Here is a 27,071-nt window from a genome sequence, read left to right as displayed (position 1 = left end):
GGCCCGTGGATTAGCTGAAGAACAGTTGTAGAATTCAGCTGCCAGGGGCCACTGGGTTCCCAGGTTTTTTTCCAGAACGGCAGCATTTGTCTGTTCTCACCACCTACCAGCTCCCTACTCACAGTCCTCAGTGGGGACTAACTCATTTTCCTCTTTGAAATTAATCACATGTTGCCAGTCAGTGCTTCTGATGAGCACAGAATGTTTTGGCTACTGAGAACCTGCTGTCAACTGAATGAGGCTCAGCCCTGCTCTGTCTGAGCCCCAAGATAAGTCAGGGAGACAGACACACAGATGGACGTGTGTGCAACATGCAGAGGCCGGACTGGCTGGCTGTGTCTCAGGGACTCAGGTTTCCAGCGTGACTGGGCTCGGTTCTGAAGTGCAGATAGTGCAGTGGGTGGACAGAGTTCACCGTCCTTGCCTCAGCTCCTGCAGAGCCTCCGGTGGGCTGCTTGCTCCTGCTCTTTCTCCCTCCAGCCAAGCAACTGCCATGGAGGTTTTTCTCAAAATCTTTTTAGGTTATTCTCCCACTTAGAATTTTTCCAGTGTGTCCCCTGACTTCCACTCCTCGTACCCATGGAGCCCTGCATTGCATGGTTGGTCCATCCCCAGCATCTCCTGCTCTGGGCTGCAGCCTTACTGGCTCCTTGAGCCCTGCCACACCTCCTGAGCCCTCTTTCCTCTTTGCACACGCTGTTCCCTCTCCCTGGCAAGTGTCACTTCCTCAAAGAAGCCCTCCTTCCTCCCCACCTCCCCGCAGCCTGGGTCTCATCCCCTGATAGACCTTCCCATGACACAGGAAGCACCCTTTCACAGGCAGTCTTACATTGATTTTATTTTTTAACATCTTTATTGGAGTATAATTGCTTTACAATGGTGTGTAAGTTTCTGTTGTATAACAAAGTGAATCTGCTATACATATACATATGTCCCCATATCTCCTCCCTTTTGCATCTCCCTCCCACCCTCCCTATCCCACACCTCTAGGTGGTCACAAAGCACTGAGCTGATCTCCCTGTGTTATGCGGCTGCTTCCCACTAGCTACCTGTTTTACATTTGGTAGTGTATATATGTCCATGACACTCTCACTTCGTCCCAGCTTACCCTTCCCCTCCCCGTGTCCTCAAGTCCATTCTCTACGTCTACGTCTTTATTCCTGTCCTGCCCCTGCGTTCTTCAGAGTCTTTTTTTTTTTTTTTTTTTAGATTCCATGTATATATGTGTTAGCATATGGTATTTGTTTTTCTCTTTCTGACTGACTTCACTCTGTATGACAGACTCTGGGTCCATCCACCTCACTATAAATAACTCAATTTCGTTTCTTTTTATGGCTGAGTAATATTCCATCGTATATATGTGCCACATCTTTATCCATTCATCTGTCGATGGACGCTTAGGTTGCTTCCATGTCCTGGCTATTGTAAATAGAGCTGCAGTGAACATTGTGGTACATGACTCTTTTTGAATTATGGTTTTCTTAGGGTATATGCTCAGTTGTGGGATTGTTGGGTCATATGGTAGTTCTGTTTTTAGTTTTTTTGGTTTGGGGGGGTTTTTTGGTTTTGGTTTTGTTTTTGTTTTTTGCAGTATGCGGGCCTCTCACTGTTGTGGCCTCTCCCGTTGCGGAGCAACAGGCTCCCGACGCGCAGGCTCAGCAGCCATGGCTCACGGGCGCAGCTGCTCCGCGGCATGTGGGATCTTCCCGAACCGGGACACAAATCCGTGTCCCCTGCATCGGCAGGCGGACTGTCGACCACTGCGCCACCAGGGAAGCCCTGTTTTTAGTTTTTTAAGGAACCTCCATACTGTTCTCCATAGTGGCTGTATCAATTTACATTCCCACCGACAGTGCAAGAGGGTTACCTTTTCTCCACACCCTCTCCAGCATTTATTGTTTGTAGATTTTTTGATGATGGCCATTCCGACTGGTGCGAGGTGATGCCTCATTGTAGTTTTGATTTGCATTTCTCTGGTGATTAGTGATGTTGAGCATACTTTCATGTGTTTGTTGGCAATCTGTATGTCTTCTTTGGAGAAATGTCTATTTAGGTCTTCTGGCCATTTTTGGATTGGGTGGTTTGTTTTTTTTGATATTGAGCTGCATGAGCTACTTGTAAATTTTAGAGAATCCTTTGTCAGTTGCTTGGTTTGCAAATATTTTCTGCCATTCTGAGGGTTGTCTTTTCATCTTGTTTATGTTTTCCTTTGCTGTGCAAAAGCTTTTAAGTTTCATTAGGTCCCATTTTTTTATTTTTGCTTTTATTTCCATTTTCTAGGAGGTGGGTCAAAAAGGATCTTGCTGTGGTTTACGTCATAGAGTGTTCTGCCTGTGTTTTCCTCTAAGAGTTTTGTAGTGTCTGGTCTTACGTTTAGGTCTTTAATCCATTTTGAGTTTATTTTTGTGTATGGTGTTAGGGAGTGTTCTGATTTCATTCTTTTACATGTAGCTGTCCAGTTTTCCCAGCACCACTTATTGAAGAAGGCTGTCTTTTCTCCATTGTATATTCTTGCCTCCTTTATCAAAGGTAAGGTGACCATATGTGCATGGGTTTATCTCTGGGCTTTCTATCCTGTTCCATTGATCTATATTTCTGTTTTTGTGCCAGTACCATACTGTCTTGATTACTGTAGCTTTGTAGTATAGTTTGAAGTCCAGGGGCCTGATTCCTCCAGCTCCATTTTTCTTTCTCAAGGTTGCTTTGGCTGTTTGGGGTCTTCTGTGTTTTCCATACAAATTGTGAAAATTTTTGTTCTAGTTCTGTGAAAAATGCCATTGGTAGTTTGATAGGGATTGCACTGACTCTGTAGATTGCTTTGGGTAGTATAGTCATTTTCACAATGTTGATTCTTCCAATCCAAGAACATTGTATATCTCTCCATCTGTTTGTATCATCTTTAATTTCTTTCGTCAGTGTCTTATAGTTTTCTGCATACAAGTCTTTTGTCTCCTTAGGTAGGTTTATTCCTAGGTATTTTATTCTTTTTGTTGCAATGGTAAATGGGAGTGTTTCCTTAATTTTTCTTGCAGATTTTTCATCATTAGTGTATAGGAATGCAAGAGATTTCTGTGAATTAATTTTATATCCTGCTACTTTAGCAAATTCATTGATTAGTAGTTTTCTGGTAGCATCTTTAGAATTCTCTATGTATAGTCTCATGTCATCTGCAAACAGTGACAGCTTTACTTCTTCTTTTCCGCTTATTTACACTGATTTTTGTTAATGTTCGGTCAGCATGCCCTGCCCCCTCGGCTGGGCTCTTGAGAGCAGTGGTTTTGCTTCCCCCTGTACTGCGTATGGTGCCTAGTGCTCAGGCACCCTATAAATGTTTGGGAGGGTGGGCCCAGTGTGCCACACTATGGTGCTCTGAGGTGCCAGGTCAGCGTGGTCCCAGACCAAAGCAAAATCCTGGGCCCGTCTCATTGTTCCAGGTGGCCTGAAGGTAGAGGAACGGGATTTCTGCTGGCAGTTCGCAGCGTCAGCCACACCCTTGGCCCCTGTTGATTGCTCCGTGGCTGAGAACAAGTGGGGACCCAGTTGCATATTAGCTGACTACCCTGCTCCTCCTCTACCACTGTCTAACCTGGCTTTCTCCCCACAGGAATCTTCATCGCCTTGCTGCTGCGTTTTGACATCAGGTAAGCCGCTTAGGCACCCTAATGCTCAGGTTCCACAAGTGAGGGGCCTCCCCTGGGCAGGGAGGTTCTCTGGGGACCACAGAGAACTCGGGACCACAACTTCCACCCCCACAGCAGCCAGGGCAATTCCGATTTTATCTGCGTTTTGCATCTTGAGGTTCTAAGTGTTCAAAGAACCTGGAGAGGGTGGGGGAGATATGAATCACAGAGTGAGATTTAAACCCAGAGGGTCCTGGTGGTACCCATAGAGCTTTCTTACCGTGTGTTCTTGGCAAGTGAACTGACCTTTCTGAGGGAAGGTTTCTCATCCTTAAGTTAGTAGTAAACAGGAGCTCCTGCCTGGGGCTGACCGAGAAGATGTGGAGGGAGTGCTGAGCACAGGCTGACCTCAGCGGCTCCCAGGGAAGTCCAGCTGCAGGCACCGTCGTCATCATTATCGCTTTTTATCAGCCGGGGTCAGGTCACCGTGCTCCAGCTGCTCTAGCTGTTCCACACCCTCTCCTTACTCAGACATTTTCAGTCCGTTGTAGAAAGTGAGCCCAAGGGCAAGGGGGCCAAGTTGAGCCACCCCTTAAAACTCAGAAAAGGTCGCACCGAGTTAATGCACCTGGTCGTCTGGGCCCGCCACCCGTAGGTGGTGCTCAGTCTTCCCAGTGGAGGGCTTGCTGTGTGTGTGCTTAATTTTGAGGTGGTTTATGAACTTTTCTTAATCTCCTTGTGCCCAGTAGTTGCCAAAACAGTAATAGTGTTGCAAGTGGTCGTGAGAAGCTCAGTGCCAGTGCGTGGAAATCCAAGTTGCATGTGAAACTTTAACTTTTGCTCACTGACATAGATCTGGGTTATTTGGGTAGTGCCACTGTGGAGCCTTTGGAAGGGACCTGGCCAGTCTGTAAGTAGAAGCACAGCTGTGCCAGCTGCTCTGCCCCTAGATGTTCAGAGGTAATACAAAGAGCAACCCACGAGAGTCTCCCGGCCATTTGCTAGAGATACAGATTCAGCTGGCAGCACCCTTAGAGGAAGGAGCTCATTCCTGGCCTGGACTTGCAGGATAAGCAAGTCCTTCCGAGATGGTTCCAGAATCTGCGTGACATTCCCAAAGGGAATCCGTTACCCTCCAGGCTGCACAACAGGACAGGTCTCAGTGTACTTGCAGCTCCAGGCTCAGAAGCCGCCAGGGTGAGGAGGGAAGGGCATCAGAAGTACTCATTCATTCCACAGATGTTGCTGGACACAGGCAAAGGTCCTGAGCTGCCATTGTGAAAGGGCATCAAGTGATGGCAGTGCCAGATTGCACGGGTCAGCTCTTCTGAAGCTGATCTTGGGTGAATCGCCCAGAAAGCCACTGGCATTCTATCCATGTAATCAGCATCCATTCAGTATTCACAGAGGGTTACTGAGCTATTAGCTCCACTGCCCTTAGAAGAACTTTGCTGTCCAGTTTCTGTATCAGTGTTCCTCAGAGCATGATCCACCTGTGTCAGATTCAGAATGCAGAGCCCCAAACAACAAGGACCTACTGTGTAGCACAGGGAACTATACTTAATATTTTGTAATAACCTGTAAGGGAAGAGAATCTGAAGAAGAATATATATATATATATTTATATATATATCTGAATCACCGTGCTTTCCACCTGAAAGTAATTATATTATTATATCGTATATTATACATATAATAATAATACGTATTATATATATATAATATGATATATATATCGTATCATATCGTATATTATATATGATATTATAAATCAACTATACTTCAATTTTTAAAAAAAGCCAAAAATAAATAAAGTTATTACAAAATTTAAAAAAAAAAATGCAGAGCCCCAGACCTATTAGATCCGACTCCCTGGAAATTGGACCTAGAACTCTGGGTGTTTCTTTTGTTTTGTTTTTGTTTTGTTTTTTTGGCCGTGCTGCGTGGCTTGTGGAATCTCAGTTCCCCGACCAGGGATTGAACCCGGCCACGGCATTGAAAGCCCAGAATCCTAACCGCTAGGCCACCAGGGAACCCCCATACAGCTCTATTTTTTTAACATGCTGTCCAGGTGATTTTTCTGCTGGCCTGAGCTTCCTAGCCACTGTTCTAGGTTATAGCACTTGACATTCAGCAACCACTAGGGAGATGGCTCGTGGTTTTCCCATTTTGCAGATGAGTAAACTGAGGCTGACAGAAGGAAAGTGACTGGTCCAAAGACACTTAGCTGGGGCAGAATCAGAGTGCATGCTCACCTCCAAGCCCCCAGCCCAGAGCTCTCAGCCACCCCACACAGCCTCCAGGGTCTTCCCCAGCTCCCCCCCTCCTCACTGTTGCTCTGCAGTGCCTCAATCTCACCCTCCTCTCTCCCCACACCATCACTGAAGCTTGAAGAAGAACACCCACACCTACTTCTACACCAGCTTTGCAGCCTACATCTTCGGCCTGGGCCTGACCATCTTCATCATGCACATCTTCAAACACGCCCAGGTGAGCATGACTGTCCTCGGTGTATCGGGAGTGCTTTCACTGCAAGTGACGGGCACATACTTATCCCACATGCGAGCAGTCCAGTGGTGTAGAGCAGGCGTGTCTGTGCTTCTCTTGGCTTTTCACCTGTGGTCGTTGCAAGGTGACGCCCTACTTCAGGCAGCACATGCACACTGGTGGCAAGGAGGAGGAGGAAGGATGCCAGCATGCCTGTCGCCTTCATCAGGAAGATGACACCTTTCTCCGAGTCCTCTTAGCAGATTTTTGCCCACATCTCCTGGGACAGATCAGTGTCCCTGGGCCCCAGCTGTAATGTGGCCATGGCTTCTCAGCCTCGGTAGTGGGAGCGGACAGAAGAACAGGATCAGGTGGGTGTTGGGGGTCTTAGCCCATTGTCCACCCACCAGGTAAGTGACAGGATGTCAGGGCCCCCCTTCCATCACTCCCCAAGCAGGCCAGGCTCTGCCCGCTTCTCCCACCTAGATGGGTACTGAGCTGCCACAGAGTGAACCAGGCTGGGCTGGGGCTGAAAGCTGTCAGTGTGGCCTGGAGAAGAGGAGCTGGGCAGGGGAAAGCCAGCAGACAAGGTTGCTCTCTACTGGAAATAAGGGCACTCCCCATGTGTCAGGCTCTGCTCAGTACTTCAGGAGGATCCTGTGAACAGACGAGGGAACTGGAGTTCAGGTGCTATGTGGCAAGTGTGTGGTGGAGCCAGGATTCAAACCTGTGTCACGTGAAGACCAAGCCCAGGCTCTGAACCCCCGGCCATGGGAGAGGCAGTGTGGAGTGGAGGCCGAGGGAGCCCTGGTGTGAATCCAGGCTCCACCATCTGCTTTTGCAGGACTCTGGGCAAGTTGCTGAAGTTATACTCAGGATTCCTCACTGATTCGTGAAAATGGAAAATGAGGATAAATAATAGTAGCCACCTTGGGGTCATCTGAGGGTGAAATGAGTTAATATAAGTAAAGTGCTCAGAGTCGCCGGCCCAGTTAGCATTACTGTACCCCCTCCACCCTCCCCTCCTCCTCCTCCCTTCCCGCTTCTCCAGGGCACCGGCCACAGGGAAGCCACATTTAAATTAATCACAAGAGCTGCTGGCCAGTTACTCTGTGCCAGGCACTGTGCTAAACCCTCTCGCTCATTAACTCATTTAGTCCTTACAATATTTTTATATCTACAATGTCTGTGAAATTGATACTTATGTTTTACCGAAGGTCCAAGGTCCCCTGGCCCATAGAGAAACCAAGAACCAGTGGGGAAGCACCTCTCATTCACTTCTACCCCAAATGGCCTTGGAAGCTCCGCAAGCTAAGAGGGACATGCCCTTGGCAAAGAGGGCGCAGAGAGTGTCTGGGCCTCCTTAGAGGTCTCTTCTCCAGCTGTCAGTCCCGCGAGAGTCCAAGCCCAGAGCTATTCCACAGAGGGCCACCAGGTGGCAGGCTTGCCTTCTGCCTGGGCTAGACTCAGAGAAGGCTCCAGTGGGAGCTCTCACACAGGCTCAGGGCAGAGGTGGGAGAGGTGGTCCTCTCTGTGGGAGAGAGAAAAGGAGCCTTCCCTGGGTGATGCAGCAAGTCAAGCTGAGACCTGGCTGGAGCCCTAGACTCCTGGTCTCAGGCCTCTGCTACTCCCCAGCAGCAGCCCAGCTGTTCTCAGTCACCCACACGGGCATCTCTCTGAAAATCTTTTTTGGGATGGGGATTGGGACACAAGGGACACCTGTTCTTTGAGCTCCTTCTCCTTCTCCAAGACATAGGCAGTCCCAGTGCGAGCAGTTCCCTAGGTAGGGGTCACTTCTGCCTCTGTGTTCCCATTTGGCTTCTATCAAAAATGCACTCCAGGGCTTCCCTGGTGGCGCAGTGGTTGAGAGTCTGCCTGCCGATGCAGGGGACACGGGTTCGTGCCCCGGTCCGGGAAGATCCCACATGCCGCAGAGCGGCTGGGCCCGTGAGCCATGGCCGCTGAGCCTGCGCATCCGGAGCCTGTGCTCCGCAACGGGAAAGGCCACAACAGTGAGAGGCCCGCATACCGCAAAAAAAAAAAAGAAAAAAAAAAAAAAAGAGCCCCTCAGTTGCTGCCAGCTCTTAAATGAGGCAGGCCATGGTGGGGCCAGACTTCTACGCACCCTCCTCCTGGGAAGCCTTCTATTTGGCCCAGCCTGGCCTTGGTGAAGAAAATATACTGGACTTAGAGACAGAGGAACCTGGGTCTGTATCCTGACCAACTGTGTGAGTTAGGGCAGATCCTTTTTTCTCCTCTGATCTTCAGTCTCTTCATCTATAAAAGTGATCTATTTTTCAGAAATTAAATTTTAATCAGTTTGTATTTGTTTTATTTTTATTTCATTAATTTTTGCTTTGCCTTTATTATTTTCTTCCTCCTTTGGGGGTGTTTATTTTATTCTTTTTCTGGCTTCCTGATTTGAAAACTGAGATTGTTTCTTTCCAGTCTTTCTAGTAAATATACTTAGGGTTACAGATTTTCCCCTGAGTACTGCTTTGGCTGCCTCTCACAAGTCTTGGTGCACGCCTTTGTCGTTGTGATTTCTATCATTCTTGGCCCAAAGCCTATCTCATAGCAAAGACCTGATGCAGGAGAAGAAGCTCAGCTGCCCAAGTTCAAATCCCAACTCAGCCACTTAACACCCTGTGTGACCTCAGGCAAGTCATTTCCTTCTGAACCTTAATAGCATCACCTGTAAAACTCAGATCCAAATGATTAGGGTGTTATTAGTTTCAAGGATAACATATATGAAGTAGGGTAGTTCACAGCTCACCCATGGCAGGAGCCAGGAAATGGTCTGATGGTCAGCCTCAGGAGACTCTGGAGCCGTGTTCTCTAGCCAGGTGTTGGCTTTGCCTTTGGAACGATGTCTCCTTCACCCTCACCCTAGTTATCTCCAGGACACCCCCTTAATTTTGTGAGCATCTGTGAGGAAGCCATTGTCTTAGTATTTACCAGGCCCTCTTCTGAGTACCAGGAATACAGCAGTGAACAAGACAGCTGTGGAGCCTGCCCTCATGGAGTTCACAGCGTAACAGGAGAGAAACTCCAGCCTATAATGGCACAGGGATGTTTCAGTCCAAGTTGCCAGAGAATGTTGTGAAGAATTGCAGGGGGAGTGGGGGAGCTGAGAGTGTGCAGCAAGAGGGCCTGACTCCATGCGAGCAAAGGCTGCCCCACAGAAGTAACAGCTGAGCCGAGGTCTGATGGAGGAGGAACCTAGGCACAGGTGGGAGAACATCCCAGAAATGGTACATGCAGAGGTCCTGTAGCTTCAGGTGACGAGGAGGACCAAAATGAGGCCAGTGTGGCCAGAGTAGGGCAGGGCAGGTGAAGTTGGAGAAGGAAGCAGGGGTCACATCTCATGGGGACTTCAGGCTGCTGGGAGCATTGGGGGCCATGGAGGGTTGATCAGCATGAGGTCCAGCTTTCAGATGCTGCAAGGAGAAGAATGGTTTTGGAGTCTGGGGGGTGCCCAAGTTCAACCTCCAGTTTGCCATTTAGGCCTCCAAGGCCTGGGCTACCCCCTCTCCTCCCGAAGCATCAGCCTTCCTTCCATACACAAGGAGGATGGTCACAGCGGGTGTGGAGTTGGACTGAAGCGCTCCCCAGAGGCTGAGCTCGGTGCACACAGCAGGTACTCTGGGAGCACGGCCTGTTAGTGTCATTGTCCCATCCTCCAGACCCAGCTTCGCCAGGAGTTTCCTCACAGGCTCCAGGCCCAGACCACCTGGGCATGAATCCCGGTGGAGCCAATGACCTCAATCCAGGCCACAGAAAGTACTCCATCCATAGCAGCTATGTCGTAATCACTGTCATTCTAACAGCATCTCCTGGAGCGTTGTTAAAAGTGCAGACTTCCAGCCCCAGACCTAGGCAAGCAGGGTCTCTGGGAATAGGACCAACTCAGGAGGTTGCAAGTTTGAACCTGATGTCCTGGGCAGTTGGGATGCTGCCATCCAGACTTATGGGCGCCCTTAAAGCCCTGCATACTTGAGTTTCTTTGGGTTTCTTGTGTTCCCTCCCAGAGAAGAACAGCCCTGGTCTGGAGTCAGGAGCTCTGGGTTTGGGCCCAGCCACTGACTTGCTCTGTGAACCTGGGCGGTCAGTGTCCCTCAGTCACACCGGGAGAGGGTTGGGGTGATGGGCACAGCCCTGAGCGTGTGCCCTGCCCATCACTGCCTCACCAGCCTGTGTTCTCTCTCAGCCTGCGCTCCTGTACCTGGTCCCCGCCTGCATCGGCTTTCCTGTCCTGGTGGCACTGGCCAAGGGAGAAGTGACAGAGATGTTCAGGTGAGAGGCGGCAGGGGGCACAGGTGCACCTGCAGGCAGCTAGTGGAGCCTGCCAGGGCTGTTGGTACATGTCTCCAGGGGAGCACTGTTCCCACCACCGGCCTCACCCCTCGCCCTTTCCACCAGCACATGGGTGCCAGACCCGTGGGCACCAGCGGAACCCTCCTGGGGGCCAGGAGCCAGGGGAGGGCAAGGCCTTGGGGCTCTCGAGGCAGCCCCCACACCCAGATGCCAGCTGAGTCCTGAGAAGGAACTGGCTGGTGTAGATTCCCCCCCAGACGGCCCCACTGTGGGGAACCCTGCGTTCCCATTCCTGACTCTGCTGCCATGTGACTTCAGGCGTGTCCTTCCCCTCCTCCGGCCTCAGTTTCTACATGTGAGTAATAGAGGGGACCCTAGTGTGATGGAAATGCCCTGTTAGAAGTCAAGTGTCAATCCCCATCCAGTCGCCTCTGTGGCTGTAACCCACAGCTAGCTGCTTTCTCTCTGTCTCAGTCGCACATATACCCCTTCCCCATGGCCATCCGCACACCTGCCACACCGATGATCAGCCCCACCCTGACCCCGAGGCCTGCATGACTCCGACAGGTGTCTGCTCCCCAGCAGCACTGACCCCGCCCGCCAGGGACCCAGAAATAGCTGCCGGCTGCAACTGAAGCTGCCCACTCGGGCCTCCCACCAGCTCCACCTGCCTGGCCAGCCTTCTGCGCACCTGGCTGCCTGCAGGGGGACCTGTGACTCACCCCTCCCCCGTACCTGCCTCTGCCCTTCCTAGGAGCCCCAGGCTCCCAACCTGCCTGCTCGTGGCTCCCGGCCTGGCAGAGCCCTGTGGCCTCCGAGGCAAGGCTGGGGGTGAACTTGGGGGCAGATCTGGGGGAGCTCTGGGGGCAGGGGTGGACCTGAGCCCTGAGCTCAGTCGCTACCCTCACCCTCGGCTCCCAGCCCCCACTTGGGGCCACCTCCCCAGCCAGGACAGAGGGTGCCTGCCTTTAACCACTTGGCGCTTTGTTTCTCTAAATGTTCGCCCACATGGGCGCCCCACCTTTCTGTCCCCCACTCCCCAGGAGGTTCTTAGATTGAGGTGATAAAGCAAATGGTCTCTCTCTTCTCTTTCTGCCCATCTCTCTCCCTAATTCTCCACCTTATCTTTGGTTTTACTTTTCTTTTTATTGGCACTCTCCCTTTTTTTTAAAAATTCATTTACTTCTTTTTAAATAGGTAACACATGCACATCGGTCAAAATTCCACAGCATGAAAAAAAAAATTCCATAGCATGAGAGGGACAACCCCTCAGACCTCAGCCACCCCCAGAGGCCAGCTCTGTCCCTGGACATTCAGAGACATCTCTGCACCTAAAAGCACACATGTGTGTACACATTCTTGTGTAGATGGTGGCATTCTCGGAGCATTCTACATCTTGATCTTTCACACAAGGGTGTATCTGAGAGATGTTTCCGCAGCAGCACGTATACATCTAGGGCATCCTAGTTCTTCTGCAGAGTGTCCCCCTATGTAGGTGCATCTTTTTCTCTTTGTTCTCCAAGTAACACTGGCTTCTTTCCACAGAGCCTGAAAGTGCAGAGATAGATAAAATAAGACCCAGTTCTGCTCCCTGCTCCTTGGAAGAGAAGCCTCTGTCCTCCCTTAGTCTCTTCCTCTCCATCTCTTTTTTCTGTCTGTCTGTCTCTCACACAGCTACGAGTCCTCAGCGGAAATCCTGCCTCATACCCCGAGGCTCACCCACTTCCCCACAGTCTCGGGCTCCCCAGCCAGCCTGGCGGACTCCATGCAGCAGAAGCTAGCTGGCCCTCGCCGCCGGCGCCCGCAGAATCCCAGCGCCATGTAATGCCCAGCGGGTGCCCACCTGCCCACTTCCCCCCACTGCCCTGGGGCCCAAGGTAGGGCAGACACCCCAGCTCCAGTGTACAGGGCAGGGAGGTTTGCCAGGGACAGGCGGCAAGAGGCAGCTCCTCCACCACCACCAGGCAGTCACGGTGCCCAGCCGCAGGGTGGGGGAGCAGGGCCTCGGAACCCTGGTGTCCTCACCAGTACGGTGGGACTCATGTGAGAGTGGGTGTCCGCAGCCCTTGTCATACAGCAGTAGACACTGTTACCACTCTCCGTATACCGTATACATATAGCCTTGGGCAAGTCACTTTCCTCTCTCAGAAACCTCTGTGTTCATCTGTAAGTGGGCACGTGCCTGCCTTGTGTGGTTGATCTGGTAAGGAAATGTGAGTGTTGTCCTTGGCATGAGCTCACTTGCTCAGTAAGTGGAGCCCATAGTAAGAGTTAAGCAGGGTGTCCGCCTGGGAGAGTGGCACCCTGCCCCTTGCCAGCAGAGCAGCCCCCTGCCTGCCCGCACCCCTGGGGCTGAGCTGTTTGACTCCTGCCGTGTGCCCTGGGAGGCAGCGCATCTCCCGTAGCCTCATCCTGGCTGCCCCTTTTTTCCCCCATTCTCTCCAGTGGAAGGTTCAAGAAGCTTAAAATTGGCCTTCACAAGCCCAAGTCCAACCTCTCCCGTTTGCCGCTGCCCTTGCCACCTCTTGGCACCACCAGGCACAGAAAAAGCGGAGCAGGCAGCCTGTCTGAGGAGGGCGCACAGCGGGGCCGGGCCAAGTCCTGGAAGGTGCTGGGCCGAGGATGTGCGCGCCCAGGGGTTCCCCCGCGATGGTGGGAGGTGGGGCACAAAGATTCTGCTCTTCCCTCCTCTAAATGTGTCGTCGTTGTTGTTTTGTTCTTTTGGTCAGTTATGAGGAGTCAAATCCAAAGGATCCAGCAGCAGTGACAGAATCCAAAGAGGGAACAGAGGCCTCGACATCGAAGGGGCTGGAGAAGAAGGAGAAATGATGCGGCTGGTGCCTGACCCTCTGAGGGCCAGACACACGGGCCCGCACGGCCGCAGTCCTGCTGAAGGGGAACGGCAGCTCCAGGAGAGGGGCAGGGGCAGCAGGCTCCCTCCAACAGGGCCTCCGGGGCCTGGTTCCCTCTCCCCCATCTCTGGCCTCGCTCTGCCTCTCCCCATCCCTGCCCGCAAAGGAAGCCCCCAACTGCCCCCACCCCCCCAGGTGCCAGGTGGGAAAAGTGGGTCTGATTTTTAGACTTTTGTATTGTGGACTGACTTTGCCTCACATTAAAAACTCATCCCATTGCCCGGGCAGTCCACTGTGCTTCTGGAAGGTTCTTACCCAGTATCTTACAATGGGTTTACTAGGTCTCACCTTCCCACCCAGGGACTTTTCTGTAAGGAAGGGGACTGTGGACCGTCGCAACCTGTGTTGAGGCCCTGACCTCTGGGCCCCTCCTTCCTGTATGCCCACCCAGCGCCTGGCCAGTATGCCAGCTCAGCGCCCCCAGGATACCCTCTGGCCAGAAGAGGGGGCCCTCGAGCCCTCTCCCCTGCCATCCAGTTTTCCTGCCACGCTGCTCCCAATACTTGGGGGCAGTGAGGGTGTTGGACAGGTGCTGGATGCATTACCTACTGGCGGAAAGGTTTGCAGGGAGGAGGCCGTGGTACCAAAAGGCTGACCTGAGTCAGCAAGGGGATCATTATCTGCAAAGCCAGGGAAATGGGCAGGGCCGTGTGAGCCCCAGGAAAGAGTTTGGATTTTATTCCCAGGATGGCAGAAGTCATCCTCTGTGATCCTGATGTCCCCATGGCTTCAGCTGGAGAGCACTTGGACGCTAGGTTGCCCTAGAGATGAAGGCCCCACCGCTCCCATTCTGCCCATTCCTGAGATTCTTCCCAAAACGACTACTATAAGGCCAGAAAGACCCTGATTCTAGGAGCCGCCCCCAGGGCCCCTGGAGAGGCTGTGGGGTGGGGGTGGAGGGACTGGGCCCAGTGCTTCCGAGAGGCCATCCAGGCCCGATAGCTGGAGATCCCATAGCTAGGGTTTCTCCAAGGTTTGCTGAAGACAGCAGCCCTGGCCTGTAGGAGAACCCCCAGTGGACCAAGCCAGGGGTGGGCACAGCCCTCATCTGCCTGCTTAGGGTGGGGTCACTGGGTGGAGAAACTGATGCGGGGGAGGGTGGCCGCTGGCCCGAGACTCAGACCTTCAGCACCCTACCCAGAGATCTCTCTTACCTGAGCTTCAGGTTTAAAGGCTGAAGATGACAGGGGCTGCCAGACAGTTTGGAGCTAAAGCACAGGTAGGAGCAGAGAAGGGGAGCTGTTACATGTACCGAGCACCTCAATACAGGATTTCACTTAATTCTCACTCTCAGGCTGTGGGTGCTAGTATCAGCCCCATTGCACAAGTGAGAGAGTTGAGGCAGATTACCTAATAGATATGGATTTGACCTTGAGCCATCTGAATCAAATTCCAGAGTTCCTAAGGACTTTGCAACTCCTCTGCAGACCCCTGGGCCTGATCCCTACCAGCTTCTCTGGGCCTTCTGGAAAGGAGGGGTAGGAAATCTCAAAAGCCTCTCCCAGTCCAGGGGGTCCCTTTCAGGGACTTCTCGTATCTCTGCCGCCTCCAGCCGCCTCCAGAGGGGAGGCCGTGTGGTCCTGGAACAAGGCCACTCTGAGGGCGGAAGATGGGGCAGGCAGCCCAGGCACACAGCACGGTTGGTTCTGCAGCCCGGAGCCCACAAAGGCCTCATTGAGTCACCGGCGGCCCCCGGCGGAGGCTGAGGTGGCCGTGGCGCCGGGCGCCTGCCACCTAATGGCCGTCCTGGCCCGGCCAGATGTTCCACAGACCTCGGCAGTGGCCGGCCAGGGCCCGCCGGCCAGCCGGCACCGCAGAGGCCACTCTAATTCCAATTAACCAGCTTCAGCTGAGCAAACAGCGGGCAGCGGTGGCCCAGCCCGGGCGGTAGGCCCGGCCCGCAGAGCCTCCGAGTCTAGACTCCAGATGTGAACCGCCACAGCCAGAGTCCCATGGAAAAATGGCACCAGGCCGGGCGCGGATTGGGTCCGCACGCCGGAGGGGGGGGTGGGCACGGCCCTGGGTGGGCCTAGTGCCAGCCTCACCCTGGAGTGGGAGTGGGTTCTTAGGAAACTGCTCCAAAGCCCCCATATTCTGCCCCTGATTTGTTAGGTGTCCCTCTCTGTGGCCTCAGTCTCCCTTGACTATGGTAGGTGGGAGGGGTCTAATGTAGGGGAAGGGAGGCCAGCCCTGCTGAGAGCTCCAGTACATTATTTCATTTGTATTTCACGTGTCTAGCATTATGCTATGTATTTTAGAAATATTTATGTAATCGACATAACAGCCCTGTGAGGTAGGTACTATCATTTTTACAGGTAAAGGAAATTGAAGCAGAGAGACATTTAAGTGCCCAAGGGGAGGATTTGAACCCAGGGTGCCTGGTTTCCAGAATCATGATATTCACCACAGGTGGTGGTGTTGCAAGTCAGGATGCTAAATTCCGGGTTCTGGTCTTGTGGTGGTGTTGGAGGAGAGGGTCAGCGTCTGACAGCAGGGCTGCCTACCACAATGTGATGGGCAGGCCTACCCACTCTTGTCCTGTTTCCTCAGCTGTGAAATGGGTAAGACCCTCCTGGGTGGCTCCAAATCTGGGAGTAAAGCCCTGAGATGCCCTTTTGGGGCTTTAGCACCATCTATGAGCTGGGCATCGCTCAAGCTGCTAGACACAGCAGGGAACACAGGGCAAGCGCGGGTTCCCCAGCTGACCTTGTGATCAGGCAAACAGACTTGAAACAGCTGAACAAATGGATAATGTCAAGTCAATGATAATGTCAAGACCGCAGGCAGGAGAGGTGCCACCGGCCCCACGCCAAAAAAAGGGCAAGACTTGCCCGGGGTCTCATAGGAGTGGAGACCAGAGGCGGGGCCTGCTGCTCCCTGCCCACCCGGCTCTCCCACCGCTAGGATTCCCTCCACGTTCCAGGCCGGGTCGTGGGAGGCGGAGGTTGGGGAGGAGGCAGCATCCTGCCCGGGTGCGTCAGGAAGGGCCGAGCGGGAAGGAAGGCACCACCCCCACCCCCGCCGCGGCCACACCTGGTCTCTCCAGGCGGGCAGGGGGGCCCGGGCCGGCGCTTGGCTCCAGCGAGTCTGGGCCGCCTCCCCGCGCCGCCCGGCGGGGGCCGCCAGATGGGCCGGCCGCCCGCCCAGCTACGCAGGCAGGAAACAGCCACCAGGGCTGCCAGGAAGGCGGACGCGAGTGGCGAGGCGGGGCCGAAGTGGCCCCGGCCCCTGAGGGGAGGGGTCAGGCGCAGGCGCGGCCAAGACCCTGTAAGCCGTGGAATGCCGGCTCAGCCGCCTGCTTATCAGGGTTTCCTTGGGCAAGTCACTTCTCTTTTCTATCCCCCAGTTTCCCCACCAGTAAAATGCGTCTGCTTATCCCAGCTCTTTTCTTATCACTGTGTGACCTCAGGTCAGTTTCTTTCCCTTCTGTTCCTTGGTTTTCTTACCCAGAAAATGGGGCAACAGCGATGGGCCATCTCCACTGAGATAAAACTCTGGGAGGGCTGAGCCTTTGCTTTCCTCCCCACCGTTGTAACCTGGCATCTGGCCCAGTGACCTAAAGAGTGGCACTCAGTATTTGTTGAATGACTTGTTGAATGTCCCAGGTCTAGGACAATCCTAGGGGACTGGCACATAGAAAGCACTTCATAAATGGACACACTCACATTGCCTTGGGTCTGCTGCTTACCCACAGTGTGGGTTCAGGCAAGCAGCTTCCGGTACCTGAGCCTCAGTTTCCTCGTCTGCCCCACGGGTGGCTGTGAGGATTTAATTGAAATAATCCATGGAAATAATCCATGGAAAGCACATACAGCAGGTCCCCAATAGATTATATGTATGGAAGAGTCTACAAGATGTGTAAAAAGAGATACTAATTTGGGTAAATTTGACGACAAGAAAAATATGAAGGTGGCTTGGAAGGAAATTTTTACTGTACATGTAATCTTTTGTATACTTTATATTCTTTAATTTTTGAATTTTTCAAAGACAAATACAATTGAAAATAAAAATAAATCCATCCCTGGCAAAAAGAAGTATCAGCTATTATCTCCAACTGTCAAAGGAAGCCCCTTAAACTCAGAAAGGGTCCAAAACCTTTCTGAGTCACAAGGAGCTGGGAAATGGCAAAGATGAGATTTGAACACAAATCTGTCGGACTCGAAATTAAAAACAAAGAGGAGTGAGGAAAGGAAGCTCATTTAGCCTTCATTACTGTTTCCAAGAGAGGATCCCTGTCTGAGTAGAGGGAAGAGGCCAGCAAAGTGGAAAAGAGTGAGAGGTAAGGAAAGGCGAGCAGATCTCACAAGGCCGGGCCGTGGAGCTTTGGCTTCATTCTGGAGGCGTTGGAAGCAAAGGAAGGATTCTGAGCCGGGGAGTGACATAGTCCTTTCTAAGCGTTAAAATTGGGAAGGCCTGGAAGCCAAGGATGGGGCCCCAGGTCAGTGATAGTGATGCGCTGAGTGATAAAAGGGCAAGGGCCCCGGGGGCAGATGAACAAGAGAGATTGAGAAATCAAAGCAGGCCAGAGAGTGGACCCACGGTCATCCAGATATCCCTCAGCAGCATGGCAGGGCCATGAACCCACGTGTCCCAACTCTACTTACCAATTTCCTCTTCCTTGGAGGTTGTTCAACCCATACCACTCCCACCCTTAAAAATGTCCTAAGACCCCTGAAGGGGCCCTGAGTCTAGTCTGGTGCCAGGAAAGAAGCCTAAATTCCCAGCAGCTTTGAGCTGAAGGGAACTAAGGGATGAGAGCATGCTGGTGTAGATAACTGATTGAAACAGCATTTCCTCCACCCCAGCGTGTGCTCGGAGGGAAGGGCCTGTGATCTTGTTTGCAGGCACTTGTGCATATGCCTGATGCCCCCGTGGGAGTGCAATGTGCAAGCTTTGGGTGTGCCCAAGGCACACATAAGTGCACGGCAGACCTATATGTGTGTGAACCTGCATGTGCACCAGCCTAGGGGCCTCGTGCACACCCATCCTTGCAGGCACCCAGGAGGTGTCCAACATGTACTGGGCAGTGTGAACAGAAACCTTCATGGATGGGGCTTCCCTGGTGGCGCAGTGGTTGAGAGTCCGCCTGCCGATGCAGGGGACACGGTTCGTGCGCCGGTCCGGGAGGATCCCACATGCCGCGGAGTGGCTGGGCCCTTGAGCCATGGCTGAAGAAGAACAGCAGCGCCATTATTGAGCATTTAGTGTGTGCCAAGCACCATCCCAAGTGTTCACATCCTCCATGTGGTGAGTCTCCATCATACAGATGAGGAAATAAAGGCACAGAGAAGGGAGCTGCCCACACAGCAACCAAGAGCTTCCCCAGCTCTGAGTTCACATGAGGCCACCGCCCCCTTGTCATTTTTCATGTCATTCAAAATTCATTTACAAAAACCTTTTATTATCTAGAAGTTGCATCCATGCCTTGTAGAAAATTAGAATATGTGTTTAAAAAAATGGGAAAATAAAACAGCATATTCCTGCCACCCAGAGATTACTGCTGTTAACAGCTAAACATAGATTTCAGGGTTATTTTCTATTATGTATTTTTTAGCACAAATAATATCTATAGTGCAAACTACTTTGACATCTATTTTGTTTCCGTAGTTGACAATCTTCCCCTTCTCATTTTGGCCAGGTATCATCTTCTGTAATACCCAGACAGCATCCAACCTCTTTGTCATTTTAAGGCAGACCAGGTGAGACAAATAAGCCATCTGCATGTGAAGGCGGACGCCTGAGAGGCGGATGAGGCCCGCTGGGGTCAGTGATGGGCCCTTCCTCCCCACTGCACCCTGCCCTCCTGTGGAGGGGCCCAGACCCTTGCCCTCCTGAGACAAGCTATTGGGGAGGGTGGGCGGCGGCAGAGGGGACCAAGAGAAGGCCCAGCCCCTCGGCACTGCATTCAGGGCCTCTCCATGTGCCCGTGCCCCGCAAGTAGGCACCCCCCTTGGTGCTAAGAGCTGCGTGCCCAGCCCCTCTCAGGCTACCCTAGGGTCCAGCTGGGGCCCTGGATTGGGGAGGGGAGGTGGAGGCACACAAGACACATGCGTCAAAGGTGTGATGGGGCGTGGGGCGTGGGGGATGGGGTTGGGGGGAGAGTAGAGAAAACCCAGGGGCCAAGGCCGGAAAGCCAGCTGCCATGGTGTGGAGCTGGGGGGAGGGGCCAGGCCCCTTTCTGCTTGAGAGGTTCTCTGTGCGACTATACCTGTGTGTGAGGGTGAAAGAGTGTGTGTTCTTGTGGAATCTGTGTGAGTTTGGGGTTTGTACAAGTGTGTGGGTAAGCGTGAGGATGCGGAAAACTTACGTGGGGCAGAGCTGCAGATGTGTTTCTACCTGGTGGTGGTTGTGAACTCATGCTTATGCGTCTGGATCTATCTTGACGTGTTTAAGAGTGTGTGTTTGTGAGAACGCTTGTGAGCCAGGGCCTGCATTGGTGTGTGTGTGAGAGAGCAAGAGAGGACAATCCCGTGTGACTGTGGGAAGGGGTTTGTGGAAAGGCTCGGCTGGTTCGAGCTGGTGAACGTGCACTGATCCATCTACTTTCTGCCCTCGTGTGTGAGTAGGTCTGTGTTCCAGGTCTCATGCTATGGTCTGTGCTCCCCTCTGCCTGGGTCCTTCCAAAGCCTCAGTCCCATTTTACAGATGAGGACACCCAGTCACCGGGTGCTGTTTTGATTCTGATTACCTTATTCTCTCTCTACCGCCGGCCTTCTGTCCAAATGCTGGCCAGTCCTTACTGCTCCAGTCAAATTGATGACACCTTGTTTTTTAAGCCTAAAACCTGCTTCTCCCAATTTGCTCAGCAACTCTTTGCTAATCACCCTGGATTTACCTAGGACATACTTTCCATGAATGAAAAAGCCATTCAGGGAACAGCGCTGGGAAATGCCCCCACAGAGACGCTGATTTGTGCTTTATGCTGTGAAAGTCTCCTACTCTAACTGTTCAGGCCCAGATATGCAGCACATCAATGGGAAAGTTGCAACTGAGAGGGGGGGGAAAAAAACAAAAAACCTTTTTGTTTTCAATCTGTGTCTCTTTTAAGCCCCACAGGATGGAGATGTCCTAAAATAAGAAATTAAACAAGAGGGGAAACCCCATTATCTTTTTTTAATGGGTCCCTCAGGATTCCACGCAGACCCCCTTCCCAGCCGCTGTGTGGTCCAGGCCTGAGAACACCCAGCCCCCCAGCCCCGTGGCCCACGCCCACCCACCACCCAGCCTGGGAGGCAGTTTCCCAGGATTCACATGGTAATGAAGGCATCCATCTTCTCCCAGACACACACTGGGCCCTCCGACCCTCCCAGGCCCCCCACACAATGGCCCCCCAGAGCGGAGGCCCCACCACCTGTTGGATTTTCCCAGGGAAGGGAGAGAGAGGGTCAAGGAGAAGAACCCCTTCCTCTCAACCCGCAGCCCACTGGCCCCTTCTACCTGGGAGTGAGACAGTGAGAAAGCCCGTGTCCTCACTCCCTCCTTAGCTGACTGCACCTTCAGTTTCCTCATCCGCAAAATGCAGGTGGTGGTACCTGAGTCATTGGTGGCTGGAAGGATTCCATTGGGAGTGGTGCTAAGTGAACTGCAGACAAAGGGGGAGTGGAGCCAATGCTAAGCTCTCAGCGATCACCACCACTTTACATGGGACCAGGCCAGATGCAGCACGTTGCATCATTGTCACAGTGCATCTCCATCACAATCCTGCGGTTGGCCGCAGCTAGGATCCATTTGTAGAACAGGGCACCGAGGCCCAGGGAAGATGGACTTCGTGCCCGGAGCACCACAGTTCTCAAAGCCACAGAGCCATGAATCCAGTTTGCCTCACCCCACAGCCTGAAATCCTAACCACTACTTTAGATCATTACCATCATCATTATCATCACAATTATTGAATTAGATAGTGATCCTGGAAAAGGCCACATGAAAGTCCCTAGGGAAGCCAAGAAGGGTGGCTTTACTCATCTCTGTCTCCCCAGAACTTAGCCAGAGCCTGGCACACAGTAGGTGATTAATAACTGAGGATTGCATGAGTGACATAACTGAAAAATGAAACACACATTTACTTCTGGGTCATAGAGTCTGTTTCATTATCTCTTACCTTCTATTGAGCATCTACTGCAAAATGCTTATGAATAAATGATTCCCCAAATAAATGCATAGTTCCAACTTGCAATAAGTAAACAGAGACGAAGGCGGGGAGGGGGAGGGCATTCACAGCAAGTAACCGAAAATCAAAGTCACGACCTCTTTAAGTGGAATCTTGGAAATCCCTGGACCACAACACCTCCACACACACACACTGCTGCTCCCCAGTGCAGAAATTGCCTCTCCTGCACCCTACCCAAATCCTTAAATATTCAGAAGTTATCTCTATGCGTTTATAGGTGTGGGGACAGGATGCTTTTTATCTTGTTTAGAGCTGATCTATATGTCCAAACTCTCTATAATGAATATGTGTTATCATTTTAATCAGCCTTAATATAAGGAATACATTATTATGAAACAACAAGTCATGTAGAAGTACATGCCGCAGAAAGGGGAAGGTCCACCTTCAATCTGAGTCCTCAACCTGATCCCACATCCCAACCCCAGAGACAACCCCTATGCAACCTGCTGGAGTAACTGAGCATTTTATTTTATTTTTTGGCCGCGTCATATGGCATGTGGGACCCTGACCAGGGATCAAGCCTGTGCCCTCTGCAGTGGAAGTGCAGAGTCTTAACCATTGGACCGCCAGAGAAGTCCCTCTCTGGGCATTTTAAAAGTGTATTCTAGGGCTTCCCTGGTGGCGTAATGGTTAAGAATCTGCCTGCCAATGCAGGGGACACGGGTTCGAGCCCTGGTCCCGGAAGATCCCACATGCCGCGGAGCAACTAAGCCCGTGCACAACAACTACTGAGCCCGTGTGCTATAACTACTGAAGCCCGCATGCCTAGAGCCTGTGCTCCACAACAAGAGAAGCCACGGCAATGAGAAGCCCATGCACTGCAACGAAGAGTAGACCCCACTTGCCGCAACTAGAGAAAGCCTGTGCGTGGCAACAAAGACCCAGTGCAGCCAAAAATAAATAAATAAAACAAATATTTTTTTAAAAAAAATAATAAAAAGTAAAAAAATTTTTTTTAAAAAATCTTTTTTAAGTACATTCTAGAGAAACCCTGAAGACATTATGCTACATGAAGGAGACCAGTCCCAAAAGACCAAATATTGTATGATTCCGTTTATAGGAAAGAGCCAGGATAGGCAAACCTATAGAGACAGAAAGTGGATTAGTGGCTACCAGGGTCTGAGAGGTAGGGGTAAATGGAAAGCGTTTGCTAATAGATTTCTTTTGGGGTTAATGAAGATGTTATAAAATTAATTGTGGTGATGGTTGCACAACTCTATGATATACTAAAAACCATTGAGTTGTACACTTTATTTTTTTTTTATTTTTTTTTTTTTTTGGCAGTACGCGGGCCTCTCACTGCCACGGCGTCTCCCGTTGCGGAGCACAGGCTCCGGACGCACAGGCTCAGCGGCCATGGCTCACGGGCCCAGCCGCTCCGCGGCATGTGGGATCTTCCCGGACCGGGGCACGAACCCGTGTCCCCTGCATCGGCAGGCGGACCCTCAACCACTGCGCCACCAGGGAAGCCCCGAGTTGTACACTTTAAATGGATGAATTGTATAATATGATATGTGAATTATATCTCAATAAAGATGTTAAAGAAAAAAAAAGTAAATTCTAGAAATGCTCCTACCTCGGAGCCCTCAGCCCACTGACAGGGTGTTTCCCACCTCCAAGCCCCGGGTCCCACCTCCAGGTGGCTGTGACTGAGTGATTCTCAGGTCCAGTCACGGGTCCAGGTGAGTTCCTCAGACTGGTTCGCAGATGTCTCCTTACCACACAATCTCAGACTGGGGGAAACCCCAGAAACAAAGCATTCTCCCTTAATCTTTTCTGGGTCCAAACCTCTCCCTTTTACATTGTAATTTTATTTCATTTTTGAATCAGTAATACACTCTCATGGTATATAATTTTAAAAGTACAGACATCTCCCTTTTCACCCCCAGAGGCAGCCACACGGTGATCAGTTTCCTAGTGAGTTACAAGTAAATGCATATATTTTCTTTTTTATTCTTTTTAAACACAAGGGGTGGCAGTCTACGCATATTACCCTGCAACTCTGCAAATGGTTTTGTTTTGTTTTTCTACTTAACAAAGTACTTGGAGACCTTAGTATTTCAGGATAAAGGCAGCTTCCTCATTTTTTCACAGCTGCATGTATATATTCCACTACATGGAGAGAACAGCCTTTATTCAACCAATCCCCTAGTGATGGACATATGGGTTTTTTCCAGTTGGCTGCTCTTCCTGGACATACATCATTTCACACATTTGAGTATATCCTTAGTATAAATTCCTGAAAGTGAAAGTGCTGTCTCATGATTTCCCAGAGCCACATGGTATTTCATAGTGTATTTAGCTATTCTCCTTTTGATGGATATTTAGATCGTTTCCAATTGGTTGCTCTTATGAACAAGACTGCTATGAAAACTTTATAGATTCCTCGCAGACCCCTTTGGCAATGTGTTAGAAGCTGTGGAGCTTTTCCCAAAAAAAATGCATCAAATTCACCCAACATCGAAACCCATCCAGGAGCCTCAAAGTTAAGAAACTTTGATCTAAACCGACTGCTGTCACACAAACAGAGAAACGCAAGGCCGGAGATGAGCAGGGACAACCCTCCAGTACAGCGGGGATAGCAACCCTGCAGCAGTGGGCTCAGAGTTGTTGAGATTCCGCTCAGTGAGTCGGGCCACCATCCTCCTCTGCTCAAAGCCATCCCAGGGCTCCTATCTCACCAAAGTCCTCACTGTGGCCTCTGAGATCCAGCTATGCCCCTTCCCCCATATCTCCCTGACCTTCACTTCCTAGCAGCCTTCTCCTTGCTCACTCAGCTAAAGTCACATTAGCCTCTTGAACATACCAGGCACCTTTCTGCCTCAGGACCTTTACACTGATTGTGACTTCTGCCTGAAATGTTTTGCCCCCAGTAGCTGAAGGAAGTGAGAGAAGAAGTTCTTTACTGAGATATCACCTTCTCAGAGAAGCCTTTACTGATCACCCCCACCCAAGATTGCAACCCACCCCAATCCCAGTCCTCCCTATCTCCCCGTTTCCTGACTTATTTTCCTCCATAATATTTATCACCAGAGGAGATAATATTGCACTTACCCTGCTCATTGTGTGCCCTCCTACCCTAAATATAAACTCCACAGGGTAGTGAGTTCTGTCTGTTCTGTTCACTATAATATCCCAGCGCGGGCCCAGAGCCAGGGGCGCAGTAGGTGCTCCACAAATATTTGTTGATTGAACGAAGCAATGAGGTTTGCAAAGCACTTAGCACACAGGAAGCTAAAGGAGGCGTGATATACGGGAACCCACAGGCTTTGAGAACCCCAGACTTCAACCCTAGCCCTACACCCAATCCTTCTTTTTTTTCCCCAGGATTTATATAGAGCTTTATTACAAATCAGTTGCCTTGATTTTTTGGTGAGTGGGGCAGAGAAGCAAAATGGTGCGATAAGTGAACATTCTATCTGGAGTCTGGAGATGCGGCTTTGAATTTTAACTGTTGTTCTTTTTTTCTTAACATCTTTATTTGAGTATAATTGCTCTACAATGGTGTGTTAGCTTCTTCTTTATAACAAAGTGAATCAGTTATACATATACAGATATCCCCATATCCCCTCCCTCTTGCATCTCCCTCCCACCCTCCCTATCCCACCCCTCTAGGCGGTCACAAAGCACCGAGCTGATCTCCCTGTGCTGTGTGGCTGCTTCTCACTAGCTAGCTATTTTATGTTTGGTAGTGTATATATGTCCATGCCACTCTCTCCTTCGCCAAGTCACTTGTCATTCAGGACCTCCGTGTTCATCATCCCTTAATTGGAGGTGATGCTTAGAGCATCTCGAGCATCTCTATTCAGGGTGGCTGTGAGAATGAAACAAGATAATGATTTAAAGCCCTGATAAGTGCTTAATAAAAGTCAGCCAGCATTGCTGCTGCTATGATGATGATGATGGTGGTGGTGGTGGTGGTGGTGGTGGTGGTGGTGGTGGTGGTGGTGATGCCGACAGACAGGGGTGTGTGCTGCGACCTCCACACGCAGATGCCCCTTCTCCTCCTGGGGAAGGAGGTCACGTGGGGGAGGGACATTCAGACCAGAGTCCTGAGATGTCTCACTGGTACTTTACAGCAAGAGGATGGGACTGTTGGCGTGGGGGGCAGCTAGAGGTAAAATGCTTCCACCAGAGAAGCCCTTAGACCCTGACTTCGGCTCCCCGCTTCCCAGTTGCCCCTGCCGGTGGCCACATCAGCCTCACCTTGCTCGCCGCCCGCCCGGAGAAGCTTTGGTGGGAGGGCGGCGGGAAGGCAAGCCGGTTTTTCCCACGCTCCCCCATCCCCTGAACATCTGGCTGCGAACATCTGCCTTTAGCCTTTGTCTCCGGGCCCCAGGGCGGCCTCGCACCCGCCTGCCGCCGCCCGCGGCCCCCGCCCACCTGTGAACTGCTCCCGCAGGGCGGCTCCCGATACCCCCGCCCGCCCAGTCGGTTCCCACGGGGTGAGCGCGGGAAGCGGGGCGGCCCATCTGCCTGGCGCGGCGGGTCCGGCCGCCGGGCGGCCGTAAGGGGCGGAACGTCCCCTTTCAGGCGGATGCGCGCTCCAGCAAAGCCCGGGGTGCGGGGCCGCTCCCTGCGCGCTCGGCCCAAAGTCACTGCCGGGGCTGCCGGGGGCACCCGGGCTCCCAGCCTCTTCGCGAAGCGCCTCCCTGGTGACCTGCTCGCCGCCCCACCCCCACCTCTCCCGCCAACCCCGGACGCCCCGGGTTCCCCGCGCACCCCTGCACCTCTAGCCCCCAACCTTTAACTGCGCTGGCCCTTCTGCCTGGAAACGCCCCTTTCCCTCCTTGCTTGCCTAACGTTTCGTTTCGTGAGGTGTAAAAATGACGCACAAATATAGCGACTTCTGTTTCCAGTACCCTATTCCCACCGCCCAGAGCTAACAACCCGGCAGTTTGATGTGTTTGCTCCCCTCCCATCTTCTTTAAAAGAAAAAACCAGCCCCCACCACCATCTTACTTCCCCGACCGGGGATCGATCCCAAGTCCCCTGCAGTGGATGCATGGAGTCCAAGGCACTGGACCGCTAGGGAATTCCCCCCTCCCATCTTCTATAAAGAGTAAAACTTTACAGGTAGGGCTAGCTTTCTGGTAACCAGTGTCCCTGCCCTTTTCTCCAAGACTACCTGCCACCCCTCCACCTCCCAGTTAACAACACGACGTGAGCATGTTTCTTCCAGGCCATGTTTTCTTATACTTTTACTACACAGAAATTTATTAACATTGTTTGTGGTTTTTTTAGATTTACACTTAAAAAAAATCATTTTGCGTTTTTCCCTAAGCAGCATCATATTTTTGCATGTATCCAGCAGAATACATACACGTCTAGTTCATTCCTGTTAACCGCTGTCTACCACTCCACTGTCACTTCATTTCCCTGTCCTCCTGTTGTTGGACGGGTCGGTACTTTTCAATCCGCTCTGCTATCGGCACAGCCGCGGTGTTGCTGCCTGTGTCTTTGGCATCTTGAGGGCAGGACTGTCAGGGTATGTCCGTGGGAGTGAACTGCTGGGTCATAGGGCATTCCCATGATCGCTTTTACTCAATATCGCCGAACTGAGCTCGC

General features: G+C 51.7%; 2 protein-coding genes across 11 annotated transcripts in view; one reads left to right on the top strand and one right to left on the bottom strand.

The window, feature by feature from the left end:
• Window positions 1-13,563, top strand: part of HM13 (histocompatibility minor 13) — a 40,795-nt gene extending 27,232 nt beyond the window's left edge. For 3 of the 10 annotated variants that reach the window (XM_033433431.2, XM_033433432.2, XM_049698818.1), the window contains 6 exons: window positions 3,605-3,641; window positions 6,008-6,110; window positions 10,318-10,403; window positions 12,099-12,245; window positions 12,870-13,032; window positions 13,154-13,563. In XM_033433431.2, coding sequence (XP_033289322.1) covers window positions 3,605-3,641; window positions 6,008-6,110; window positions 10,318-10,403; window positions 12,099-12,245; window positions 12,870-13,032; window positions 13,154-13,159 — 542 coding nt within the window. In that variant the 3' untranslated portion in view covers window positions 13,160-13,563. Of the gene's footprint in view, window positions 1-3,604; window positions 3,642-6,007; window positions 6,111-10,317; window positions 10,404-12,098; window positions 12,302-12,869; window positions 13,033-13,153 lie in introns of all 10 variants that reach the window. The other 7 variants (XR_004484784.2, XR_004484785.2, XM_049698816.1 and 4 more) reach the window with 4 other exon arrangements.
• BCL2L1 (BCL2 like 1) overlaps window positions 1-27,071 on the bottom strand; it is an 871,182-nt gene that overhangs the window by 737,612 nt on the left and 106,499 nt on the right. The gene's annotated exons all lie outside the window — the stretch shown is intronic.

This window comes from Orcinus orca, chromosome 16 (assembly GCF_937001465.1).
Source record: "Orcinus orca chromosome 16, mOrcOrc1.1, whole genome shotgun sequence".
NCBI lineage: Eukaryota > Metazoa > Chordata > Mammalia > Artiodactyla > Delphinidae > Orcinus > Orcinus orca.
Note: the sequence above shows the minus strand (reverse complement) of the source record. Positions and strands in the feature narration are given on the sequence as shown.